We start from the raw sequence: 12,885 nt of genomic DNA on the forward strand, positions 1-12,885 counted from the left end.
CTATCTATCTATCTATCTATCTATCTATCTATCTATCTTTCTATTTAACTGTTATCTATATACCTGACTATAAATCTATCTATCTGACTATCTGTCTCCCTCTTAAATTTATTCATACATTACTTTGTAACATATGTAAGGAAGTGTCTTGTATAACCATTTTAGGTCTCAATTTTGTGGATTTATCTTACTTTAACGACACTCAGCTAAATGAATATATTCCTTTAGTTGATGGATTTTAAAATAATATTATCTCACAAAAATAAGTTTACTAGCCATGCAACAAGAACAATATTAAGTGTATCTTCGCTACTTAGAATATAATATTATGCCATCATTAGCTTTAAGTAATGAATTAATTACCTTTTATTATACTATTAATAATTATGTTACTCAATATGTCCATTTATAATATTGATTTATTTATATTATTTATATCCTTATACTAAAGTAACAGGATGTTTGTCTGTGTGTCTGTGTGTACCGAAGGATCTCGCTAACCGCTGAAACGATCGGGTTCTCCTTAACAGGGTAGATTCTCATATGTCCTGGGAAGGTTTTTAACTATTTTGGGGGATGGTACTACCACCCTCCCAAAAGAAATGACAAAAAATTGAAAATTTTCTGAAAATCTGGGAGACTTCAACGTCAAATAAGGTGGAATCGTACATAAAAAATTAACTTTAACAAACAAAAACATTTAAAGTGCCACTAGAGGCCTCTAGGGGCGTAGCCGCTAGTAAGTAATAATATAATTGAATGGATAGTCATATGAGGAAAACAATCTCCAGTTTATAATTGGCAAAGGAATAAACCGGTGCTTTCCTTTAAAGTGCCTTGCTAGCTGAGAAACCCAACTCCAATATCCTTCTTTCTTTATATAAATTGAAAAATGGGGGCTGGGGGAGGTTGGATGAGCTATCTTTTATTCTTAAAATATTTTGTTTAAAAATAATTTTATATATACTTTTAAAATGAGGATTCCTTAAATTATACTATTAGGTACAATTCAATGAGCGAAGAGACTCTATAATCAAGTCTAACAACTTTGGTTTCTCGATAACCTTTCTAATAGCTAATTAAAGAGAATATTTTGTTCATATAGTTTAATTAATAATGCAATCATCATCTGTTTGTCAATATTCGTTTGTCTTTCTGATTTCTAATCTTTGCTTTTATGGATGTTGTCCTCTTTGTTTTATGTATTTCTTGGCCTGCTGCATAAAAATGAAATAACAAAACTAAAATAAACATTAATTTGTTCTTACACTAACAATGAAAAGTAGTTTCATAGTTTTTATAGCCCTAATATACTAATATTAAGAAGGAAAATTACTTCTAAAATTTGTGTGTTGGCATCCCCCCCCCCCTTCTCCCACATTTTACGCTCACAGTCTGCATAGCCAGATATTAGATAGTTTTGTTGTTGCTACGCATAAGAACTAAAATAATCAGCACAGATAGTGTTAACACAATCATTTAATTGTAAATTCTAATGTATGCTAAAGCTTATTTAAAATATTAGAGATGTACAGTATTGACCCCCCCCCCCCCCTCCGTCCACCCCATACTGACCCTAGAAGCCCGCATAAAAAGAGTTAACAAAATTCTTCTTTTCAGTTGACGCGGTTTACGCTATGGCTCACAGTCTACATAATCAAATTTTGGAGGAATGTTGTAAAAATCACTACCACGCGAAGGACAAAGATGAAATAACAAAGGTAAAATATTTTTGGAAACAAATCTTTTCTACAATTGTATTTTGAATATGTTTGTTCGTTTGCTTTACCTAGCATTACAAACAGCTACTGCCTCTAGAGGCATCATGAGACACTTTAAAGAATGGTAACCCACTTCAAAATAGTTTTAAAACCCTTTCTGCAGGCCCTGTAATAAACTTCGTTGTAAAGAAAAGCTATTATGCGAGTTTAGAGATTTATTTGCATACAAAACAAAAAACATTTAGACAAACATCCTTTCATGAATAGGATTGTAGGCAATGATAAGTGCTTGTAAAACTGATAAACAGACATATTAACATATTATATACTAGCGGATGCGCCCCTATCATTTAGGGGCTATGTTTTAGAATGGGTCGAGAAATAGTCTAAAACCATCCTAAGACTAAAATCTAAAAAAAAGGATAGCTTGGGACTTTGGTCTACCCTCTTGTAAACTCAGTCAGTAGTCTAACAAAAAAAAAACTTAATACTTTATATTTTAGAATATTTCATTTTTAAGATTTAAAAAAAAACAAGAAAAACAATTTTAGAGTTGCGTGGCAGCTGGAGATTTTAAGCTGTGTAGCCGTGTGTCTCCGGTTCCTACTGGCAAAAATCTACTAGATCATATCAGAAAGGTTTCTTTTACAAGTAAGTAATTTTAAAATTATAGCTTCACTTTTATTTGAATAAAGCTTCAAATCCTATTTTGCTATTAAATGCTTTACTTTAGTCAAGCTGTCTAAAATAATTGGAAGAAATAATTTTATAATATGATTAATTTTAAACAATACAGTTAATTTATGTATGTAAAAAAATTAGCAATATTTTATTGGATATTTGACTTGGTACTTTAATGATCGTTTACGGTTATAACAAACCAATATCATAAATATTTATAGTATCACTATCCCGAATAATAAATAATATCACTAAAAGAAGGAGGGAGAAAACATATAGAACTTTAAAATTTTCTGGCCAAAAGTTTTACAATATGTTCGTTCATTGATTTGTATAAATCTTCAAACTAGAAGTGTCCAAAGTTTTCGACCTATAATTTTTATGTATTTAATGTTATAAACAGTATTAATTTTGTTTATTGATTCCTATGGAACCCATTATTGGAACTATCTCTCAAAATATTTGCATAGAACAAATGTTTGCTAAATATCGGTTTTCAAAACTGTCTCAGTTTGTTTCAATTAAAGTTTAATTTAATCTAAAATTGTCATATTCTTTTTTAAAAGTGTTTTTCAATTAAATTTTAATTAAATGATTAGCAAAGATACTCTTTCTTATTTCTTGTCGTATGTGTTAACACCTTACCCCCACTATACTGTTAAAAATAAAAAATAAATTTAACATCAGATAATACTATATATTCATTTCATTACTGTAAAGCATCATCAGCCATACGTTTTAGCAAAAAAACCTCATTACGATACAAGGAAGATTCCAATACTGTATTGAGTATTACTTAGTGTTCTAAGGAGTAATATGTAATAAAGAATGTGGATTTTATAGTATTATCTAATACTCTCTATGGAATAAAATACAATACGCTAGAAGGAAGTTTTTAATACTCTGGTTTGTAATTTTTGTTACTCTGTAGGATAAGAATTAATACTAAAAACGTAATATCTCTATATAGTAATAGTTATTATGGTATATAGTACTACATGGTGTTATATATTCATTTTGTTAATACAGCACACTTGCGGGTCCAGGTCTAATACAACCCCAGCGTATCAATTGATACTAAATGAGAAAAAAAAATTTACAGTGTACACTCCCTTTCCGCACGCCATTGACCTTCTTTCACTCAAAGTGCCTATTCTTTAAAAATAAATTGTAAGTAGGAAGGGTAGTTTTTTTTCTATCCCAAAACCTTCATGGCCTGAAGCTGCAGTACCATAACCCCGAGGGGCTACATGACCTAACTCTTTTAAATTTATTAAAAATAATGGTGTTTTTCAGTGTTCGACCAGGCACTTGGAGGGGAACCGCCAATTTTATTGCGTTACAATATTTTAACCAATTTATTTGTTCTAATCCAAGCTAGTCATTATTACTGGGCTACTTGTGGAAGCTTTAGTTTTTATATTGTCTATAATAAAAATGTCATCTTGCTGTCCTACCATTGGATAATTAATACGTATACTGGCCTGCTAATTTAGTCGTGTATTGGTTTATTTTTAGTCATTTTTATTGTCTGAATATAAAGAGCTTTAATATAATTATCTTGATTAATTCAGGTATACAGGGAGAAGACATTGAAGTTAAATTTAATGAGGATGGAGATGGGATAGGAAGATACAATATCTACCAATATCAGCTGGTTAATAATTCTACTGAAACAAGTAATTCTTATACATTTGTATATTTGCAATACATTTTGCTTCACCCCTAGCCTCTAGGGGAGGTCGGAAAAGTGAAATAGTCTTAAACCCAACAGATATTTTAAAGCTTCCCTGGAAATACGACCAGTATACGGACAAGCAGTCACTAGAACTCACAACTATAGATGTTTTGATTGATTTTGTAGCAGAAGCAAAACCGTGCAGAAAGAGGGTTGCAGGGTGGTGTAATGACTTTTGCGTGGGTTGGTGGACACCTAGGGGGATGTATCCACCCGCCTTCTACCCCAAAATTTTTGTTGTTGTCTGGAATACACCTCTATAAAGCTCACACTCCCCTACAATCCCCTTGATTTTGATTTAAGGAGGGTGTCAACTATCTTAAGCCATCTGTCAAAATTTTCCCACGAAATGGAGTAATAGTATAAAGACAACTGTGTTTAGTGCCGTAGGAAAAATGGGGATCATAGCTTTTGGCCTACTATTCTATTGGCGTCATAGTAGAGGGAAAAATAATGGAAAGGGGAAAAGAAACCCCCTAGAAAAGAGTTGGGGTATAAGATATTTCCTTACGTCAATTAATTAGATAGGCCAAATGCAGTGACATCTATCCCCATTTTGCTAGAGCACTATAGACAGCTACAGTATAAAATATTGATTTTTCTTATTTTTGTCTTCATTGGTTATCGTAATTTAGAGCACTGGGACTACGTATGGATAGGAGAATACGGTGAAGTAACTAACTACAGATGGGATAGATTAGACTCACAAGGTAAAGAATATTTTTTTTCGTTTTTGGTGCTAAAACTTGTCTTAAATTTTAAATGTCCATCAAAACGTCAGTATGCCTGAAATACTACATGAAAAATATAATTTTCCTAGTTACTAATGAAGATTCACGGCGCAATTTTTAAAAGCGAAGCGAAGATTTTCTATAACTAGGGTCGGTCGGTCCGTCCGTCCGTCCGTAACGGATAGCTTTTTTCGTTAATTTAGGCATGCTAGAATTGTCCTATTGATTTCAAATTTTGCACGGTGATCCTTTTAGTAGTAAGGTACGATTTAGAAAGCGTAGCAACTCTATAATCATTACCAAAATTTCCGTACGTCCATTTTAAACATGTTGATTTTTTTTTTCACTTTTTTAACAACAAATATTTATGTGATCTAATCATCCGATTGATCTGATTTTTGGTATATTGATTACTGGGACAATAAAGTATAATGTTATAAGCGAAGCAACTCTAAAATCAAGTCCTAAATATGTAAGTATGTCAATAAACATTATCCTGTATAAAGCAGTTTTTCAACAAATTTACTTACAATTTTGCTTTGACTCTTATACATTTACATTCTGATTATTCAGTTCTGACACTATATAAGTGTTCATATCCGTTTGTCCTACCGATTCAGTGCTTCGCTTTTATGGATGTTGTCATCCTTGTTCTAGTAATTATTCCCTTACCGAAATTAAGAGTATTTTGTTGACTTACGTTGTATGTCTATTTGTCAGCAACGCAAAACGGAATTATATGTACTTAAATGCTATATGAAATTAGCTTTTTTTTAAAGATTTTTTCCGAAGGTTATTTTTTAGATAAGCTTTTCACTTATTTGTTCTTAAAAAACAGCAATGCCTATATATTCTAATCGAACAATATCACTAAAAAAAATACTTTTATACTGATAATTTATTCTTTTTTTCTTCTTTTTTTTTCTTTTTATTCATTCTTTTTTTTTTTTTCTTACTACGTATTAGTGAATTTGTATTTATTAGGAGTTTCAAATCTGACAACCTTCACAACACAAGAACTTTATTTTGAAAGAGAAGCTTCGAAATGGAACAACAATTATAAGATAGGTAAGTTTAATACAGAAATTTTTAAATTTGATTATATTTATAGTGCCTAAAAAATTACGTCATACTATAAATATGACAAATAATAAGCCGATATACAGATTTAATTACCAATGGTAGGCCAATATTCATTTTAATTGACCAAGTTATTAATTAAATATTTGTCAAATTTGTAACAAATTGACAAATTGACTGTTTAAAATTGAAATCTATTTTTACTACAGTTTATTTAAAAGGTTTAAAATCACCAATATAATTTAAATGTACTTTATAAAGTGAAAAATTTTTCGTTTCATCTTTCAAAATTATTATGTAAATTGATTTATATTAGAATTTCTAAAAATAACTTTTCTTATGGCAGCATAGCTGATATGTATACAGTATACACTGATTCAACCTTGGAGTTAGGGCTTGATGAAAAAAAAAAACTGTATAGGTTGCAATGAAAAGCTAGGAAGCCAAATAATTATGGATGGACAAACGGAAAGCTGTCTCTGAAACAATGCGATAAATAACTATTTACATTTTGTCATTAAAACTTTAACAACGAATGTTTCATCCTTGTTTTATTATTGTACTTTTCATGTTTCCAGAAATATTTTCAGAGTAATTTAATTTCAACTTATTTTGTCGTCAAATGAAATTTTTAGCAGTCAAGTTAGTGTAACTCTTTATTTTTGCTCAGTGATCTTATGGGATAGGACAATGGCCGACAAATTGATGTACATCCCTAAAAATGGTACACCAAATTACCACTTCTGTAGGTTAAAATTAGTGGATGAAACGTTTGGAAACCCAACTTAACTAAACAACCAATCAAATTTCAATTAAGGTCCCCAAGGTTATTAAGCCAACGAATAAGAAAACGTTATTATAAGACTTTTGGAACAGTGTAATGAACAGCCTCATTTTCCCTCCCGCCCTTATTAATCTATATTTCGAAATGTCTGTCAGTCAGTCTCTCGGTAAGAAGAGAGAGAGGGGACAGGGGGCTGTGTATTACAGTTAGTCTCTAAAGTTTTATAATAACGTTTTCTTATTGGTTTGCTGAATATTTTTGTGGACTTTAGTGAATCTAATTGGTTAATTCATTAAATTAAGTGTTCAAGCGTGTCAACCACTTATTTTAATCTACAGAAAGAGTAATTTTGTGTATCATCATTTGGGATTTATGTTAATATATCGGCCACTGTCTTATCCCATTAGATCCCAGATTTACTACGCTATGTTACCAATCAGTATTCACTGTATAACACACTTGGTCCGCCAGTTTGTCTGAAATGCTCTAAGAACACAGGGGAAAAGTGTTCTTATTGCTTCTAGGGATTTTGAAAACAGGGTTAAAAATAACTTAAAACCCAAAATTTAAAACGAAGAAATCATTAAACCATCATTTAGAATAAAATCCTGTTGAAATATATGGATAAATATTTAAAGGCAGCTATATATATCCCAACTCTTATTTATATAATATTAATGTTCTAACCAACTTCCAAAGAACAATCCTTTCATTTCAAATTATAGATCTTATAACCTCAAACTATGGGCATTTTTTCAAATCAAGTAAATTTAACAAAATTACCCCTTTTTAAAGAAAAAAAAAATTGGTGGAAAACTTTAGACATTGATTTTTTTACCATTCAACCAACATTATATAAAGTCCTGAAAGTTATTGAGAAACCAATGAGAGAACGTGAATATTGGGTATAATTTACAGACCAATTTCCCCTCCCTCCCTGTATGGAATGAGCAAATGATTAGCCCACTTCTGGGGCTGAGGAATATAGTAATTTATCGCATTGTATTATAGACAGCTTTTCGCGAAAATAAAATAAAAATTATGATCCTCGGGGGCAAAAAAACTGGTATTAATTTTAAGATTTTTTTAATATTTGTAAATAATTGTCTGTAATACGTACTATACATGATTATTTTCAGTATGGTTAAGAACTGGTTTTAATCCAGCGGACATTAAACGGTTTCAAAACCATACTGGAAAACACTTTTCTCGTATAGAAATTTGAAGGAAAATAACAATTGTAATATCTTAACAACTTCTTGGAAAGAATTTAAAACTATTGTTTCCAGGATTAAAAGGATAATTTTGTTTAACAAAATTTACAAGGCTCGGCAGCCGTTTTTAAAACCTTCATTATTATACAGTATACACAAAGATTGTTTTCATTTTGTCAATACTTCTGTTCTTGTTACTATATTTAGGACTAGCGGCTACGCCCCTAGAGGCCTCTAGGGGCACTTGAGGAAGGTCAAATTTTTTTACTCAATTTATTATTTTAGATTTTAAAAGAAAAAGTAAAACAAAATTTGGGAGGGAATTTTTTTTTGGGGGGGGATGCCCCCTTACATTTTTTATTTTAGTTTTAAAAAACTATAAATTTTTTTTGAGGGGGGGGGGAATTTTTTTCTAGGTGCGATTTCTCATGGGAGGCCGGTGGTTCCCTCTCCCAAATATCCATAAACCTTCACGGGACCTATAAGATCTACCCTGTTAAGGAGAACCCGATCAGTTTAGTGGTTAGCGAGATCCTTTGGTACAAACACACAGACAAACAGACATCCTGTTACTTTAGTATAAGAATATCTTTACTCTTTGATTTAGGCTTGTTAGAATTGTCCTATCGAATTTCGAACTTTGAATGATAATTCATGTAACATTTATGTGCAAATTAGAAATCAAAGCAACTCTATAATATTTACCACTAAATTAGAGTGTTCATTGCAATCATAATGATTTTGATGACATGCAGGGGCGTCCAAGCTTTTTTTTTGGGGGGGGGGGGTAAAATTTTTTTAAGGGAGGGGTAATTCGTTTTTAGGGGGGGTAAAATGGCGCGAGAAGCGCGCCGCAAATTTTGTTTACCCCCCCAAAATTTTTACCCTGGGGTTAAAATTAGCTTGGGGGGGGGGTAATTACCCTCCCTAAAATCTGTTGGCAGGGGTAAATTTAGTTTACCCCCCCCAAAATTTACCCCGGGGGTAAAATTTTTGGGGGGGTAATCTAAAGTTTATTAAATATATAGTATTAAAAATGCGCGCGAAACGCGAAAAAAAATTTTTTATTAGAGATTTTTTTTTTGGGGGGGGGGTATTTACCCCCCCAAAATTGTTTGGGGGGGTAAATACCCCCAGGGTAGGGGTAAATTTTAATTGGGGGGGGGGAGTAATCGCCCCATTACCCCCCCCCCCTTGGACGTCTATGATGACATGATAAAAAAAAAGAGGAACATATTTATAATTAAGTCATTAACTATAAGTATATCCATATTTTAATATATACAAACTGATTTTTTTTTCTTAAAATAATGTTAAATATTTTCTAAATAAGATTATATATGTTGATTTTTTCTAGAGCGAATTCTTTCTGGAGGGTAGAGATACTCTCACTCAAAAGAATCTATAATACGCTTCACTGTAAATTAGTTAAAAATTGGTTCAGTGGTTAGTAAGATCCTTCGGATGCTGTCTAAAATGGTGCAAAAAATGGGGACAAATTTCAAATTGATTTGACGGGGCTGTTTATTTACGTCACAAGTGAGGGGAAAGAATAGGGAAAGAGGAAAGAAACCCCCTAGAAAAGAGATGGGGGTATGACGTCACACGCCAAAACAATTTGAAATTTGTCCCCATTTTTTGCACCATTTTAAACAGCATCGATCCTTCGCTATAGACAAAAAAGCTTACTACTTTATATAATAGGATTTCGTTTTTTTGACCATCTCAGCATCATTATATGGGTGTTGTCATCCTTGCTGTTTTGCTGCGCTGTCCTATTATATAAAGTAGAAAGCTTTTTTATGTATGTACCGATATGGGTTTCCTTTACATAAGAGCTTCTCATAGGTATTGGGAAGGTTCTAAACTATTTTTATGTAGGTTGACCCCTCCCCCCAACCAAAGAAAATCGCCACTAAAAGAAAACAATCCCCCCCCCCCCCAAATTTATAAAAAAATATAATTGAAAGTGGGGAATTTGAAAGTGGGGAATTGACATCCCCCCTCCACATCCCTTATGCCCCTAAATGCCTCCAGGGGGCTTAGCCGCTAGTAAATGAACAAAATAATAAACTTTTCCCTTGTAATCTGTGATTGTCTCTAAGCACCCAGGAGAATTGTCTTACAAATACAAACTAAACAATTATTTTTTATCAGGGTTCTAGAGGGATAAGACAATTGCTGATAAATTTATGTAAATCCTCAATGAAAATTTGCGCCTTCAATAAGTGGTTAAAACGTTTGGACACTCACTTTAGGGAACTAACCAATCCAAATTCAATAACAATACCCATTGTTTTAAAGCCAACGAATTAGTATATGTAATAATAAAACTTTGGGGGCGAGTATAATAAAGAGCCCATTGTCCCCTTCCTTCCTGATTTACTTTATAAAAACTTAACAAAGATATAGAAGAGAAAACAATTGAACAATAAGAATTTAAATTGACATAGAAATGGTCGAGGAGTGAGAGAATGTTTTTTAATACCTTTTTCTTGAAGTCCTATCTGTTTATGGAGAGAATTCAACAGATTAGAATGCAAGTTAATCTTCAAATACATTCTAATAATAGTTTTATATAGAAAAAATACATACAGAGATAAAGAAAAAAAGTTTTTATAAATCGTTATAAATTATTATTTTTTATGCACTAAAGTATAATAGCTGAATAAATACAAGGATATATATTTATAATAATAAATATGAAATAGATAGAGTAATAGATAGATGGAGGTATAGATGAATAGAAGGATAAATATGTGGAAGATTAGATAGATGGAAGGATAGATGGATGAATGGATAGATAGATAGAATGATAGAATGAATGAAATATAGATAGATGGAAGGATAAATAAATTTTATTACATGTAGAGATGGATGAAATGATAAATTTTTGGAATAAATAAATGGAAAATATAGATATACAACAATAGAAAAAAAGATAGATAAATAACATTTATCTATTTTTTAAATATAAAACTCAGAAAAATAAAGAAAGGTAAATAAAAAAAATTAATCAACCTTACTCTCAATTTTAAAAAATTTATAATTTTGTATAATTCCAAAAAAGGGGGAAATCAATTTATCGTTCATTAACCCCATCCCTCTTTTTCTGAACAAAATATAATCTGCTAATTTGTATTTGTTTATTCTAGAGAATATTTTCATTTCATAAAATGTAAAAGGATGATTTTGTTAACAAGTAGCGCAGCAACAATAAGCTAAGATAAAAATATTTTAGAATAACTGCTGTCATATTTTTATTCGAAATTACGCAATTTACTTTGTTTATCCGTTTGTTTGTCAGTTAATCTGTAACGTTATTTAGGAAACGAGATTTTTTTGGCTGCTATTTATGGTAGACAGCTGAAATTTTTGGTGAAGATTCCCCGTACCAATGACCATCCAGTAAATAATTTGTGATTTTCTCTGCATATTTTCATTTTCGTTTTTTATGGCAACTAAACATCTTCTCTTACACTCATTTTAAAATTGAGCTTCACAACATTTATGGATGTTATCATCCTTGTAATTGTAATTGTAAATACTAAATAGTAAATAAAATAATATACGATGCTGTTTTCGTGATCTTTTTGTAAAGTCAGATGGTCTGATTCAAGTCATAGAGTAGCTTTTTTTGCTAAAAAGGAAAAATGCAATGTTGTTTTTAATTTTCCACAATCCTATTTTTCTGTATTAAAACTGGAAAAAGTTCTACATTTAATGTAATCTAGTATTGCCCTAACTGGAGTAATTAGGCCCATATAAATCAAAGTAAGTTTTAAACACAATTTTTTTTATATTTAGATACAGCTCGTGTCCCAGAATCTGTGTGTAGTAGACCATGCCCGCTTGGAACTATCAAAAACTACGAGGTAGATCATTCAATAACATATTAAGTCAAATACCAGACCAAACATATCTAAAATAGAATTTTTTAAATGCTAAATAAATTGACCTTATTCTTTTGTAGAAATAAATCAAGCAATATTAGCTTCTTTGTTCTAAACATCTCAAAATAAAATCTTGTGTTTTGAAGAAAAAAAAGAAATATTTTATCACATAAAACCATCTTTGTTAAATATTATTCTATAAAATAGATTATTGTTGTTACTTATAGACTATTTAGAAAAGTATTTGAGTTTTATTAATGGAAAATTCATAATTTAGATTTCAATGTTAAATAAAAAAAAGCCTGAAATAGTTAATTTGTTAACCCGTGGCAGTTCAACAAATACCCACGCGCGGTATTATATTGCTTTAAGCTAAGAATAAATGGCTGGTTAGGATGTTCGATCTATATCATATAAGTATATTAAGCACTTAAGAAGGAAGATGGTTTAATGTGTATTTACATTACAAGTGAATCAGTTAAGTATGAAATATATACAGGATAGGAGATAATAAACATAAGTAGTGTAGGACAGAAAAGTGCCCTAAGTCCAAAGCATCTAATTGTGCATAGTGTTAGATCTCTAACATAAGACCTAGGCACAATTCATGCTAAGTACTAAGGGACCTAAATTTAAACTACAATGCATGCTAAATTAACTAAGAGCATTACCTTTAAGCCAGGAGAAGAACTTAATAGTTCGAGAGTCAATGAATAACTGAGATATTTTAAGGGGTGCAAGTTATAACAACAACTATTTACCAGGATCTAAGTCCTTGTCTTTTTAATAAGGTGTTTGTATGTTAAACTTGTGACGTAAATGAAGCTATGGCTATAGGTATACTTAGTATTACATAATGGTTACATGATTACTTTAACAATAGATATAATGTTTTATATAAGCATATAATAATATTCAATCACATACAGATTACCATGATTAGGCTAGTATTACCCATATATGGTATTATATTGGTAATAATAGACTTAAAAATGCATAAAAATAAGTGTGTAAGGGCTGACCAGAGTAATTGTGTCTTGTGC

At 31.1% G+C, this 12,885-nt stretch overlaps 1 protein-coding gene across 1 annotated transcript in view; it reads left to right on the forward strand.

The window, feature by feature from the left end:
• LOC145327554 (metabotropic glutamate receptor 8-like) overlaps positions 1–12,885 on the forward strand; it is a 138,400-nt gene that overhangs the window by 100,118 nt on the left and 25,397 nt on the right. The window contains exons 22-27 of the mRNA XM_080171096.1: positions 1,621–1,721; positions 2,273–2,372; positions 3,977–4,081; positions 4,776–4,850; positions 5,856–5,939; positions 11,757–11,824. Coding sequence (XP_080027222.1) covers positions 1,621–1,721; positions 2,273–2,372; positions 3,977–4,081; positions 4,776–4,850; positions 5,856–5,939; positions 11,757–11,824 — 533 coding nt within the window. The remainder of the gene's footprint in view (positions 1–1,620; positions 1,722–2,272; positions 2,373–3,976; positions 4,082–4,775; positions 4,851–5,855; positions 5,940–11,756; positions 11,825–12,885) is intronic.

This window comes from Acartia tonsa, chromosome 9 (assembly GCF_053477335.1).
Source record: "Acartia tonsa isolate MP-2025a chromosome 9, ASM5347733v1, whole genome shotgun sequence".
Classification (NCBI taxonomy): domain Eukaryota; kingdom Metazoa; phylum Arthropoda; class Copepoda; order Calanoida; family Acartiidae; genus Acartia; species Acartia tonsa.